Here is a 15240-nt window from a genome sequence, read left to right on the forward strand (position 1 = left end):
CTGCCTCCCCGGTTCAAGCAATTCTCCTGCCTCAGCCTCCCGAGTAGCTGGGATTACAAGCATGCGCCACCACATCTCGCTAATTTTGTATTTTTAGTAGAGACAGGGTTTCTCCATGTTGATCAGGCTGCTCTCGAACTCCCGACCTCAGGTGATCCACCCACGTCGGCCTCCCAAAGTGCTGGGATTACAGGAGTGAGCCACTGCGCCTGGCCTTATTATTATTATTATTAATTTTATTTTTTGAGACAGAGTCTTTTTTTTTTTTTTTTTTTGAGACGGAGTCTCGCTCTGCCGCCCAGGCTGGAGTGCAGTGGCCGGATCTCAGCTCACTGCAAGCTCTGCCTCCCGGGTTCACGCCATTCTCCTGCCTCAGCCTCCCGAGTAGCTGGGACTACAGGCGCGCGCCACCTCGCCCGGCTAGTTTTCTGTATTTTTTGGTAGAGACCGGGTTTCACCGTGTCGGCCAGGATGGTCTCGATCTCCTGACCTCGTGATCCGCCCGTCTCGGCCTCCCAAAGTGCTGGGATTACAGGCTTGAGCCACCGCGCCCGGCCTTGAGACAGAGCCTTGCTCTGTCACCAGGCTGGAGTGCAGTGGCATGATCAGGGCTTACTGAAGCTTCAACCTGCCTGGGCTCAATTATTTCAGCCTCCCGAGTAGCTGGGACTACAGGCATACGCCAGTAAGTCCTGCTGATTTTTGTGTTTTTTTAGAAACAGGGTCTTGCAGTGTTGCCCAGGCTGATCTTAAACTCCTGAGCTCAAGTGATCCACCTGCCTTGGCCTACCAAAGTACTGGTATTACAAGTGTTAGCTACCTCATCCAGCCTTATTTCTTTTTAAATGAGAAACTTAAGAGAAGGACTTATATATTTGGGGCCTAAAGAACTATCTTTCCATTTATAGCTCTTAAGCATTTTATATCAAATATTTTTCATGTTGTCTATGTATCTGTGTATCTTTCTATATTTTTTTGAGAAAGGGTCTTGCTGTGTTGCCCTGTCTGGAGCACAGTATTGACATCATGGCTCACTGCAGCCTTGACCTCCTGGGCTCAAGCAGTCATCCCACTTCAACCTCCTGAGTAGCTGGGACTATAGGTGTGTGCCACCATGCCTGGCTAATTTTTAAAAAATTTTTTGTAGAGATGGGGTCTCACTGTGTTGCCCAGGCTGGTCTTGAACTCCTGGGCTTAAGCGGTCCTCTCGCCTCAGTCTTCCAAAGTGCTGGGCTTACAGGCATGAGCTGCCATGCCCAGCTGTAATCTATTTTTATGCTACTCTACAGGTGACATAAGAAGCATTTTAGATAACTGCATGAGTAGACCTTGTTAAAAGCTTAAACACTGATTAAGAAAATTGTGTTATGAAGTAGGTTAAAGTTTTTTCATCCTGCATATGGTGGTATACCAACATCTTTAAAGATTCTCATCACTCAAAATTATCCATGTATCTTTGTGTGCAGTATAGATTTTTAAAAATATGTTCCTGTCACTTGAAAGCCAGAATCTGGCCAGGTGTGGTGGCTCACGCCTGTAATCCCAGCATTTTGGGAGGCCGGGGCAGGTGGATCACCTGAGGTCAGGAGTTTGAGACCAGCCTGGCCAATATGGTGAAACCCCATCTCTACTAAAAATACAAAAATTAGCTGGGCGTTATGGTGAGCGCCTGCAATTCCAGTTACTTTCAGGAGGCTGAGGCAGGAGAATGGCTTGAACTCCGGAGGCCGAGGTTGCAGTGAGCCGAGATTGCGCCATTGTGCTCCAGCCTGGGCAACAAGAGCGAAACTCTGTCTCAAAAAAAAGAATAAGAAAGCCAAAATCTATTAGTGCCTACATCTCAGTGGCTTTGTCTTCATGGTGCTTGAATTCTCTGACTGGTCCTAATGCCTACCACATGTCAACTTGATGAAGTGTCCTATTTGATTGCTTGGTTATAATGTTAGGTTCCAGTTTCATTTCCCTTTTTTTTTTTTTTTCTGAGACGGAGTCTTGCTCTGTTGCCCAGGCTAGAGTGCAGTGGCGATCTCAGCTCACTGCAGCCTCCACCTCCCAGATTCTAGTGATTCTCCTGCCTCAGCCTCCTGAGTAGCTGGGATTATAGGCACATGCCACCACGCCCAGCTAATTTTTGTATTTTTAGTAGAGACAGAGTTTCACCATGTTTGTCAGGCTGGTCTCGAACTTCTGACCTTGTGATCCACCTGCCTCGGCCTCCCAAAGTGCTGGGATTACAGGTGTGAGCCACTGCACCCGGCTCATTTCCTTATGAGAGAAGCAGTGCTTTAGTTGAGATAAGCATGGAAATAGAAGTGAACAGACTTATGGTAGTATAAAATGATTTTCATGGCATAATTTTTGATGCTAAACTGGTTTTTCATTGAGTAATGCTGAATTTCTCAATGGTGTATCCTGAGGAGCAAAATTCACCACAAATTCACAATAAAGTTTATTTCTTGCTATAGGTACTTTAATTATCGGACTACCAGGTTCCTGGCTGAGGAGGGGTTTTATAAATTCCATAACTGGTTTGATGACCGGGCCTGGTACCCTTTGGGACGAATCATTGGAGGAACAATTTACCCAGGTGAGGAGATCAGATATGTTTTTTTAAAAAAAACCAAAAAACAAAACCAGAAATATTTGTATGGTAGAGAACCAGTTTCTTTTATTTCTAATAGCTTTGTCTTGTGACACTTGTAATTTCATCCCGATTACAGGTTCCTAAAAGTGCATCTTATATAGACAGGAGTACGTTTGTAGTAGAGTGGAGATGGGTGGTTTTTATACGTTCTAGACTTCGGATTTGAATCCTTATGAGAGAAATTTATAGGCTTACTGCAGTTGCTATGTTAGTATTTCTGGTGATTTGTCAAGATTTACGTAGTCACTTTATTGTATCTGGGCTTTTCCCTTTCTTTTTCCCTTAAGTTCTGGTAAGACAACCTAATGGAGTTTCTTCTTCCTGTTGCAGGTTTAATGATCACCTCTGCTGCAATCTACCATGTACTCCATTTTTTCCACATCACCATCGACATTCGGAATGTCTGTGTGTTCCTGGCCCCTCTCTTCTCCTCCTTCACCACCATCGTCACGTACCACCTTACCAAAGAGCTCAAGGTGAAGGATTTGGGGTGACAGGAGGCTTGGGAATGAATGTTATTGAGCCTCTCTAATAGATGCTGGAGGGTGGGGGACAGAGCCTTAGAAAGGCAGGGAGCCAGAGGGTAAAGACAGCTTTTACTGGGCCAAATTAATTGGGTTCACTCCAACCCCTTTCTGGAATATGTGTTTTTTTTAATCATTAGCAACTGTCCTCATGAGAGTACAGTTGAAAGTGAAACATAAATTGCTACATAAAGAAGAAAACATTTAAAATGCAAAATGTGAGGTTTAGATTTTGAAGTCCTCACAATGTAAGGGAAAGGAAAAAAACACCAACATGAAACATTCCAAAATGGTTAGTTTTTCCTACCAGGAATGTACTCGGCAATTATTTGTTGATTTAAAAAAAAATTATTTTAAAATTCTTAAGCCACTTGGCTTCCTTAGTAGACTCCATAATGCTGACTTTCTTTTTCCAGGTTTCAGCATTGCTGACCTTGGCTCCCTGGGTGCTATTCTTAGTTTGTGCTGTGGTATTAGAGAGACACCTGAGAGGTGATAAACTACTAGGGGGTTTGGGAAGCCTGAATTTAGTTTGGAAAACTTTTCCATCCTTCTCCTTGCTGCCCTTTCCCAAATTTGACTCTTTAAACAGACAAGTCTTTATTTTTTGGAATGTGGCTTATATCCGTTGTTCCTTTCTCCCAAGCTCAAAGGGTGCCTGGTGATATTTAAGCTTTATTGCCTAAGCTCCTGGCGTTTTCAGTTTAGGTAGATTATCACTTACCTTTGTTGGCTTTTTAACCGAAATAATAATTTTCTTCCTTTGATTGTCCTTGCATGGCTTTTAGAGGTGTGACTGGTGTTCCAATGATGTACAGATATTGTTAGGGTTAGAGACTTACAAGCTTGGGGAGATTGGTAGCCAAACAGCCCATTCTGGGACAGTATTGATGTTTGACATCTCACTTGATTTGTCTGTCCTCAGCATATGTGTTCTCAGTGTCAGGTTTGGTGTCACCATGGGGAATTGGTCATGAAGTTTTTAGTTTTCTTGTGCTGTGAGCATTTCTGGCATTTCTGACATCTCACATCTACCTTCAAAATTGTTGGACTGTTTTCTGGGTCCATTATAAACAGAATGGACTAGTGGATCCTCTATTTCTCAGCATTGTATTGGTGTTAATGTCTCATTACCCTTTTTTTCTTACAGGATGCAGGGGCTGGGCTTCTTGCTGCTGCCATGATTGCTGTAGTTCCTGGATATATCTCCCGATCTGTTGCTGGCTCCTATGATAATGAAGGTAAGACTTTTAAAATGCTGAAGAAGATCTTCTCACCTGATTATCCAACAGAGCTTCACAACGTGCAATCTATTGTTTAGCAATAATAAAAGTGGTAACTGGGTGAGAAGATTAGAAATGGGCAGGAACGGATCTTGGACAAGTTCATGTTCTCTTCCCATCATCCTTTCCAGAAAGGTAGTTGGTAACTTTTCTTACAAGTCTTTGGTTCATCTCTGCACTCATAAGATAGTTAACTGTTGTTTTAACATTATAATAATTTGCTTTATTTTCCTACATAAAGGGAATAGATGTCCTTAAAATTTTAATGACTTATTGACCTATTTTCAATTCAACATACGTTTGTTGAATGTTATTGGGAAAACATAGTATTAAGTGTTAGATAGATAATGAATAAGATTATTTTGTGCATAATTATAAGAAATTAAAGAGATAGATAATGAATAAGGTTATATTGGCCCATAATCTATTAAGGAAGATTAAAACGGACATGTAAATATAACTCCAGGGACAGGAGATGATACTATGTGCCACGATAGAAATTTGAACAGAGTATTTCAGGAATGTAGTGACAGATTAATTCAGATTTGGGGCTGAACTTGGTGGCTCACGCCCTGTTATCCAGTACTTTTGGAGGCTGAGGTGGGTGGATCATTTGAGCTCCGGAGTTTGAGACTAGCTTGGGTAACCCTGTCACTATAAGAAATTAGCTGGGCATGGTAGTATGCGCCTGTAGTCCCAGCTACTCTGGAGACTGAAGTGGGAGGATCGCTTGAGCCTGGGAGGTTGAGGCTGCAGTGAGCTGTGATTGCAGCCTGGTAATAGAGCAAGACCCCATTTTTTTTTTTTTTTTAATGAAAAAAAAACAAAAGCAGATTCGGGAATCAAGGGAGGCTTTTTGGAAGTGGTTGAGGTTCAACTGGGTCCTGAAGTTGGGACTTCATTAGGCAGATATTAAGGAAAGGGGCAGTTGGGGCATGAGTATTAGCTTATGTTAAGACGTAGAGGCAGGATGATGAATGATAATATAGGATGTCTTTAGAACTATACTTGAAGCAGTATGTTTAGTGCTTGGAAAGAATGATAATAATGGCCAATATTTACTTAATGTTTATTATATGCCAGGTACTCTTCTAAGTGCTTTACAGGCATTAATTATATTTGTTTTCAGAACACTTTTATGAAGTAGATACTATTACTTCTTTTTACATGAAACTGAAACAAAAGGAGGTAGATAATTTGCCTAAAATTACACTATTACTTGGTAGTAGATGCAGGCAGTCTGTTCCAGAGCAGTATTCTTAATCACTTTACTAGCCTGGCCTCTTGTTGAATTTTGATGTGTGCTTTCTGCAGGGATTGCCATCTTTTGCATGCTACTCACCTACTACATGTGGATCAAGGCAGTAAAGACTGGTTCCATCTGTTGGGCAGCTAAGTGTGCCCTTGCTTATTTCTACATGGTAACTTTTTCTACATGTTTTTAATTTTTAAAGTTCTCTAAATACTGTATTTCCTATTGGTACCTATTGTTTGACCAACTTTCTTTTCTGGTAGGTTCCCCTAAACTTTTTCTTTTCCAATATATTTTTTCTGTTCATACTTATGTATATGTGTAGACTTCCTTAATTGCTTCTACTTGCTCGCATATCCCTAAATCCTCTGTATGACCTTACAGTAGATTGCATTTAGATTCATTCTGAGGCTTGGGTCCCTCTCGTTATGTGATCATGACATCAGCAACCACGAGGGAGCAGGGGATTGAGTTATAGTGATGGATTTGAACTTGATTTTATATTTTCTTTTTTAAAATTTATTTTATTTTATATAACCTGTACATGTAAGGACTTGATTTTCCTCTTTAAAAATATCAGTTATTTGAACTCTTTAAGCCATTTGGCATAAATAAAGTTGTAGTTACTATAAGTGTTCTTTAAAAAGTTACAGGTGATATCCTACAATATAGTGGTGGTGGTCTGAGGAGGCGTACTCAGAGGAACTGTTTTTTTCTATTCCATCATAGGTCTCGTCATGGGGAGGTTATGTGTTCCTGATCAACTTGATTCCTCTCCATGTCCTGGTGCTGATGCTCACAGGCCGTTTCTCCCACCGGATCTACGTGGCCTACTGTACTGTTTACTGCCTGGGCACTATACTTTCTATGCAGATCTCCTTTGTGGGTTTCCAGGTGAGCCCTTGACTAAGTAGGGTTTTCAGCTTCTACTTTTTCTATGCAGCCCCAACTAGACTGATTTATCTTAGATTCTGTTAAGAAGAGTATGACTTACTCACAGCTTTTATATTGAACTACTTGCAACAGAATTATTGGTCATTAAAGTTTACATCCAGGAGTGTGCTAATATTTGCTCCGTGGAGTTTGAATTTCATGGCTCTTACTTTGGCTTTAAGTTTGTGGGAAGGGGAGGGATATTTAGTTGAGTAGAGTTTAGATGAGTGATCAAAGTTAAAATTTCCAGTTCTTTTAATGCAGATGGCCCCATGTAGTAGCAGAGAATCCTGATCTTAATGGTATCTAATTGTAAGTGCTTCAGGAACGAAAGCATAAACCTTTAACCACAGTGCTCCATAGGGTTAACAGACAACTGCTAAATCAGAGAATAACGTGGCATGTTTGATTTCTTTTGTGAAATTATCATGAAAGTGCAAACCTTATTTAGAGGTCAACAAGTATTTCTTTACTGATCACCTACTGCAGATTGTCCCCAACTTACGAAGTGTGACCTAGGATTTTTTGGCTTTAGAATGGTGTGACAGTGATCTGCATTCAGTAGAAACCGTACTTCCAGTACCCATATAAGTGTTCTGTTTTTCACTTTCAGTACAGTAGTCAATAAGTTACATGAGATACTCAACACTTTATTATAAAATAGGCTTTGTGTTAGATGATTTTGCCCAACTGTAGGCTAATGTTAAATGTTCTGAGCATGTTTAAGGTAGTCTACGCTAAGCTGTGGTGTTCCGTAGGTTAGGTGTATTAAATGCATTTTCTACTTATGATATTTTCAACCTAAAATGGGTTTATTGGGATGTAACCCAATCATAAGTTGAAAAGCATTTGTATATGCAGTTTGCTAATCACTTGAAAATGTAAAAAGAATAAAAATACAGTTATGGTCCTTAAGGAAGTTTTGGTCTTGTTGCAGGGAAAGAAATACATGCAGCTGTCTATATGCGATAGGCTACTGTTCTGGAAGTGTGGTTCTTGAATCAGCAGCAGCAGCAGCTAGGAACTTGTTAGAAAGAAATGCAAATTCTAGAGCCCCAACACAGACCTACTGAATCAGAAACTCTGGAGGTGGGGCTCAGCAATCTGTGTTTTAACACTCCTACCCCCTTGGTGATTATGATGCCCACTAGCGTTTGAGAACCACCCATTTAAGGCAAAGAATGATTAAGTGCTAGAAGAGAACTAATGTGACATGGAACATAGAGAGGAGTGATTGATTTCAGTTTGGCAGGTTAGGAAGAGATGATATTTGAGTTGGACCTTGAATGGTGAGAATTTTAGTGGATGGGAATTTGGAGAAAATTACAGTCTAGGCTAAGGAAATAACCTGAGCAAAAGCCAGATATGTGACAATGATAGTGTATCTTATGCTTTAGGGGGCTCCAAATATTCTGTAGAAAATATGGCTGGTGAATTAAACCCTTCCCTAGATTGGCCCTGAGTCCTTTGGGGCCTCAGAACTCATTTGATCGTTTAGTGTGAACTAGATAAGAATAATGCAGGCCTGCACTGGACTTACTCATTTTTTTCCTTAATATTAACATACATGTCCTTTTACCTACAGCCTGTCCTTTCATCAGAGCACATGGCAGCCTTTGGGGTCTTTGGTCTCTGCCAGATCCATGCCTTTGTGGATTACCTGCGCAGCAAGTTGAATCCACAACAATTTGAAGTTCTTTTCCGGAGTGTCATCTCTCTGGTAGGCTTTGTCCTTCTCACCGTGGGAGCTCTCCTCATGCTGACAGGTAGGGAAGGCTCACAGCTTTTTTTTTTTTTCTCTTTTTTTTTTTTTTTTTTTTTGAGACGGAGTCTCGCTCTGTCACCCAGGCTGGAGTGCAGTGGCCGGATCTCAGCTCACTGCAAGCTCCGCCTCCCGGGCTTACGCCATTCTCCTGCCTCAGCCTCCCGAGTAGCTGGGACTACAGGCGCCTGCCACCTCGTCCGGCTAAGTTTTTGTATTTTTAGTAGAGACGGGGTTTCACTGTGTTAGCCAGGATGGTCTCGATCTCCTGACCTCGTGATCCGCCCGTCTCGGCCTCCCAAAGTGCTGGGATTACAGGCTTGAGCCACCGCGCCCGGCCTCTTTTTTTTTTTTAAGATGGAGTTTCGCTCTTGTTGCCCAGGCTGGAGTGCAGTGGCACAATCTCGGCTCACTGCAACCTCCACCTCCCAGGTTCAAGCGATTCTCCTGCCTCAGCCTCCTGAGTAGCTGGGATTACAGGTGCCCACCACCACGCCCAGCCAATTTTGCATTTTTAGTAGAGATGGGGTTTCTCCATGTTTGTCAGGCTGGTCTCAAACTCCTGACCTCAGGTGATCTGCCCGCCTTGGCCTCCCAAATTGCTGGGATTACAAGCGTGAGCCACCGCGCCCGGTAAGGCTCAGAACTTTTACTATTAAATGCAGATGGGTACAGACATAGAGTAAACTCCAAAAGACAGGGTATTTTCTGACCACAAAAGATTCTTTTTTTCTTATTTCTTTATCTGAAGCATGTACAGTCCCACAATTTTACATTCAATCCACTTTTCAACCCAGTGTTTGGATTCAGCATAGCAGAGAATGTCTTGTTGGAGCTGCTCTTAATCACACCTGGCGAAAGGACTATATCTTACCTTGCAAATCTTTCTCCGTTTTCTTTCTTTTTTTTTCTTTCCTATTGGTTGGGTGGGAGAAGCCATTATATTGCTTACCATACCCTCCAAGGTGGCACTTATCTAATACCATGGAAACTAAATCATGGCTGTTTAGTTGGTTAGAAAGCCAAATTTTCCTTCTTTTTCCCTACTTTGATTTCTCAGAGATTAATTTGATTTTGCTCAAGTCTATCTATTGACTAATTCAGAGCAGGACTTGAGGATATAGTTGATGTAATCTCTACAGTTGGCCCTTGCTTTGACCAAATTTGGCCTAAAACCCTTTCAGGCAGCATTTTCTGCCTCTATTCTCTCCAAGTTTATATACAGCCTGGCTTTATTCTGCTGGCGGTGCTGACAAAAGTACTCCCAGGTTTGAAAGAAAGGAAGGAGTGAAACTCTCTAAGTATTTTTTTTTTTTTTTTTTTTTTTTTTGAGACAGAGTCTCGCTCTGTCCTCCAGGCTGGAGTGCAGTGGCCGGATCTCAGCTCACTGCAAGCTCCGCTTCCCGGGTCTACACCGTTCTCCTGCCTCAGCCTCCCGAGTAGCTGGGACTACAGGCGCCCGCCACCACGCCCAGCTAGTTTTTTGTATTTTTTTTAGTAGAGACGGGGTTTCACCATGTTAGCCAGGCTGGTCTCAATCTCCTGACCTCGTGATCCGCCCGTCTCGGCCTCCCAAAGTGCTGGGATTACAGGCTTGAGCCACCGCGCCCGGCAAAACTCTCTAAGTATTGGTGGCAATTAAGCAAAAACCTGATCCTTCTCTGTCACTGGGAATCTTATTAAAATGGGAAGTTGTGATTAATTTGGATCAGATATTTGTTTGAAGAGTATGTGTTGAATATGTATTGCCTCTTTGCTGCCAGGAAAAATATCTCCCTGGACGGGGCGTTTCTACTCACTGCTGGATCCTTCTTACGCTAAGAACAACATCCCCATCATTGCTTCTGTGTCTGAGCATCAGCCCACAACCTGGTCCTCATACTATTTTGACCTACAGCTCCTCGTCTTCATGTTTCCGGGTATGTGGCCTTGTGTTCTGAAATGGCCTTGTTCGTAAGAATCACGATTTGATTCCACATTTGCAAGCGACCCTCATTCGTGTTTTGTTCTTCTTTGCCTGTTTATGTTGTGTAACACAGAGGACAGCTAAGCAAATTTTCTCATGTATGAAGCTGAGCAGAAGTCAGAAGTTCAGCAGTTGTAGATATTGGCAAGTTCAGCCTCACAGTTTTCTGTTCATTTGTCATTTGTGTTATAAGTTAAAATTTAACTGTAATTTCTACTCAGGGTTGGTTTTGTTTGAGTACTTCTATCATACTCCTTCCCCTTTACCCTTGTTTTTCCTCTTGGCAGTATTGAAGTCCTATAATGAGTACTGCTGATTGTAAAGCCTCATCAATCTCTTAACTTCTGGCCAATCCAGATGTGTTTTAGAATTTACCAGTGTTAGTGGTCTTTTTCAAATAATTTACTTTTTTTTTTTTTTTTTTGAGATAGAGTCTTGCTCTGTTGCCCAGGTTGGAGGGCAGTGGTACGATCTCAGCTTACTGCAGCCTCTGCCTCCTGGGCTCAAGCCATCCTTCCACCTCACCCTCCGGAGTAGCTGGGACTATAGGTGCATGCCGCCATGCCTGGCTAATTTTTGTATTTTTTTTTGAAGAAATGGGGTTTCACCGTGTTGCGTAGGCTGGTCTTGAATTCATGGGCTTAAGCAGTCTGCTCACCTTGGCCTCCCATAGTGCTGGGATTACAGGTGTGAGCCACTGTGCCTGGCCAACTTGTACTTTTTTCTTATTGTGAAAGTAATTTGTGTATTGTAAAAAATATATATAAATAAATAGAAAAAGTTGCTGAGCACAATGGCTCATGCCTATAATCCTAGCCTGTTAGGAGCCTGAGGTGAGATCACTTAAGGTCAGGAATTTGAGATCAACCTGGGCAACATAGTGAGACCCACATCTAAAAAAACAAAAACAGGCCTGGAGTTGTAGTTCACATCAGTAATCCCAGCACTTTGGGAAGATGAGGTGGGAGGATTGCTTGAGGCGAGGAGTTCAATACCAGCCTGGGCAATATAGCGAGACCCCTGTCTCTACTTAAAAAATAAAATAAAATAAAATAATGCACGCACACACCCATACCGACACACATACACACATATAAAATAAATAAAATTAGCTGGGCAGGGTAGTGTGCACCTGTAGTCCCAGCTACTTGGAAGGCTGAGGTAGAAGGATTACTTGAGCCCAGGAGTTTGAGACCAGCCTCGGTTATACAGCAAGACCCCCATCTCAAAAAAGGTAAATATTCAGGAGTTCTTATCACCCATCTCTAGCCACTGTTAACATTTTGATGTATATTTATCAAATAAGAATGAGATCATAGTTTTTTCCCTGATTTTTTTTCACTTCATAAAGAATCAAATTTCGCTGTTACTTAGTATTATTTTATAGAAATACTTAAAATATATCATTTATTAGTTTTTTTAAGTACAGAGATGTATCAAGATGTGTAAGAAGGCAAGTAGTCCATAATCTCACACAGCAATATTTTAATATATTCCATTTTATAAATATACTATAATTAGCTCCTTGTTGTTGGACATTTAGGTTGTTTCTGATTTTTTGCTACTTTAAAGTGTGCTGTAGTGAACATCTTTGCATGTTTCTATGATTGTTTTTTTAGGATAAATTCCTGGAAGTGGAATTGCTGGGTTAAATGTGTGGAATCATCCAGTCATATAACGAAGACACTTTCCCTTGTAGGTTTCAACCTACAGGACTCAGCTGCTTATTTCTCCTTCCCTCTTTTGTAGTTGGCCTCTATTACTGCTTTAGCAACCTGTCTGATGCCCGGATTTTTATCATCATGTATGGTGTGACCAGCATGTACTTTTCAGCTGTAATGGTGAGGACTGCCCTCAGTCTGGTAGACTTTTTCACTCTAACTCTGAGGTGCTTTTTTATCTGCCTGGCAGAATTCAGAAAGTACTGATGATTGTGCACATGCTTCCCTCTGAGCATTTGAGGGAATGAGTTGTAAAGCTGCTTGCTGTTGTTGATCCTTCCTAGGAATGTATGGGACACTCATACATTCTGGTTGTGGGGTCCAACTTTCTTGGATTCATAACTTGGTATTATAGAAGCACTTTTGCACTTTTTTGGATAATATGACCCTGAGTGTCTTAAAACGGGAGATGATAGTTTTTTCTTGAAGGCGTGGGAGTATTCCCCAGTGCTAGATTGTTAAAAGAGAGGAGGGATTTTTTTTTTTTTTTTTTTTGAGACAGAGTTTCACTCTTGTTGCCCAGGCTGGAGTGCAATGGCATGGTCTCAGCTCACTGCAACCTCCGCCTCCTGGGTTCAAGCAGTTCTCCTGCCTCAGCCTCCCGAGTAGCTGGGACTACTGGCATGCGCCACCACACCCGGCTAGTTTTGTATTTTTAGTAGAGATGGGGTTTCTCCATGTTGGTCAGGCTGGTCTTGAACTCCCGACCTCAGGTGATCTGCCCTCCTTGGCATCCCAAAGTGCTGGGATTACAGGCGTGAGCCACCGTGCCCAGCCAAAGAGGAGGGATTTTATATATTGTAGTAAAATAGTGCTTCTCATACTTTTTTGGTCTCAAACCACAGTTATGAAATATACTTTATATCATTATTATTCAAGACACATATACATATGTGCATGCATATAATTGAAATACAGTTTAAGAAATATATGCTTGTACTGTAACTATTTCAAGTATTTTCTCTTTCACTTTTTATGGAAGTCATGTTTGATGAAAACCCCTAAATTGATGTCTTGATCTACTAATAGGCTGAAATCTGTAAACTGTGTAACACTGATTAGACTGATCATGTGTCCTGTCTCTGTTAGGTGCGTCTAATGCTGGTGTTGGCACCTGTTATGTGCATTCTCTCCGGCATTGGAGTCTCCCAGGTGCTATCCACATACATGAAGAATCTGGACATAAGTCGTCCAGACAAGAAGAGCAAGAAGCAACAGGATTCTACCTACCCTATTAAGAATGAAGTGAGAAGCAATGTTAAGAGTAGAGTTGGGAAACTCTGTGTGTGTGTGTGTGTATGTGTGTACGTGGGTGGTGGGTGGTGGGAGGAGTAAAGTGGAGCACTGTCATAGGTGGTCAGAATTAACTCATAGAGCCTCTGACTTGATCAATCTCATCTCTATTAATGAATGTGTCTAACAATTTGTCCTGTGTTGTACGAATTTAGTTTGATTAACTACACAATTAATTCTTTTTCCTTGTTTAGGTGGCAAGTGGGATGATACTGGTCATGGCTTTCTTTCTTATCACCTATACCTTTCATTCAACGTGGGTGACCAGTGAGGCCTACTCTTCTCCGTCCATTGTACTGTCTGCCCGTGGTGGGGATGGCAGTAGGATCATATTTGATGACTTTCGAGAAGCGTATTATTGGCTTCGTCACAATACTCCAGAGGTGAAGATTTAGGAGGAGTGGGAATTGTGGGTTAGGGGCAAAGGGGGAGGAGACATTTGATGTTATAGTGAATCATATAGCTTTTAGATGGGTGGAAAGCTTGGTGAAATTGGAACTTTGCAACTCTAGTCTTGAATGAGCCTTAAAGGTGAACCGCCATTCAATTCAGGGATCTTTTATAGTTAACGCTTACTAGTAATTATCTAGACTTTGCATGGACACTTTTATTGATATGATGATTTTTAACAAGAGGTAGAACATCCCAGTTATAAAAGAAGAAAAAAGTTATAAATAATACATGTTCACTTTAGAAAAATCAGAAAATTGAAGCAAGCAGAAAGATGTAAATCTTGTGTAAAGTGATCAGCTTATAACTGCTTTTAACATTTTAATTTATACCTTTTGAGAATCTGAAGTGATTTCCTTTACAGTAACTATTAAGAATATCATTTCTGAGACAATTTGTTAGGAATAAAAACTTTTAAGAGTCTTAATTCTTGCCCATCATATCCTGTGATTTGAGTTTCCACCCCATCTTTATAATAAGTGATTTTTGTGATTCTGTTAAAAGGCTATTTTAGAAAATTATCGAATGACACTAGGCTATTGATGTGGCTATATTGCACAGTCTCCCACATTCCCACCTCATTATGTTTGTGTAAAGTGACCTGGGATGAAAGTGTAGGCAATGCTGGTTTGTTATTTGTGCTGAGATTTTATGATCTTATATAAATGGAAGACCAGGTGCCAGGATTTATTTTCTGGTTTGACATGCATTACTTTGTGAAGAAATTGATTAGTCAGCCAGGTGTCACTTCTGTCAGACCAAAGATGCCTTCTCTATTGCATTTGACTTTTAGAGACAGAAGCTTGTTATTTCCATTTCCCATTCTACTTTCAGGATGCGAAGGTCATGTCCTGGTGGGATTATGGCTATCAGATTACAGCTATGGCAAACCGAACCATTTTAGTGGACAATAACACATGGAATAATACCCATATTTCTCGAGTAGGGCAGGTAAGATAAAGGGATCTTTGAGCGTTTGGTGTGCAAGGTCTAGCGGGAAATGTGTCTGCATGAGGGGATAATATGACTTGGGATTTTGCTCTGAGAATTGTACATTTGTTTTTCCAGGCAATGGCGTCCACAGAGGAAAAAGCCTATGAGATCATGAGGGAGCTTGATGTCAGTTATGTGCTGGTCATTTTTGGAGGCCTCACTGGGTATTCCTCTGATGGTAATATACTTGATTCTATTTCTAGCTGTAGGACATAGATTCTAAGAAAACTAGATGAATCTCCTAGTTTTCTGTACTTTTACTAATATTTTACTAAGATATTTTTCTTTCAAGGGAAGTTCCTAAGTATTTGCAACTTGAGGTTTGGGTATTTTGATTTTTTTCTTTTTGCAACAAGAGGACATAAAGGTAAACAATTCTTGTGTAGGTACAGCATGCTATATGATTGTCTAAGGCATAG

At 41.2% G+C, this 15240-nt stretch overlaps 1 protein-coding gene across 8 annotated transcripts in view; it reads left to right on the forward strand.

The window, feature by feature from the left end:
* The window catches only part of STT3A (STT3 oligosaccharyltransferase complex catalytic subunit A), a 28928-nt gene that overhangs the window by 7013 nt on the left and 6675 nt on the right, over positions 1-15240 (forward strand). For 6 of the 8 annotated variants that reach the window (XM_065529183.2, XM_074015547.1, XM_005580076.5 and 3 more), the window contains 12 exons: positions 2466-2587; positions 2975-3120; positions 4319-4409; positions 5766-5872; positions 6433-6597; positions 8222-8402; positions 10162-10317; positions 12114-12205; positions 13175-13330; positions 13573-13761; positions 14663-14779; positions 14897-14999. In XM_065529183.2, coding sequence (XP_065385255.1) covers positions 2466-2587; positions 2975-3120; positions 4319-4409; positions 5766-5872; positions 6433-6597; positions 8222-8402; positions 10162-10317; positions 12114-12205; positions 13175-13330; positions 13573-13761; positions 14663-14779; positions 14897-14999 — 1625 coding nt within the window. Of the gene's footprint in view, positions 1-2465; positions 2588-2974; positions 3121-4318; positions 4410-5765; positions 5873-6432; positions 6598-8221; positions 8403-10161; positions 10318-11983; positions 12206-13174; positions 13331-13572; positions 13762-14662; positions 14780-14896; positions 15000-15240 lie in introns of all 8 variants that reach the window. The other 2 variants (XR_012423863.1, XR_012423864.1) reach the window with 1 other exon arrangement.

This window comes from Macaca fascicularis, chromosome 14, assembly GCF_037993035.2.
Source record: "Macaca fascicularis isolate 582-1 chromosome 14, T2T-MFA8v1.1".
NCBI classification, from domain to species: Eukaryota; Metazoa; Chordata; class Mammalia; order Primates; family Cercopithecidae; genus Macaca; species Macaca fascicularis.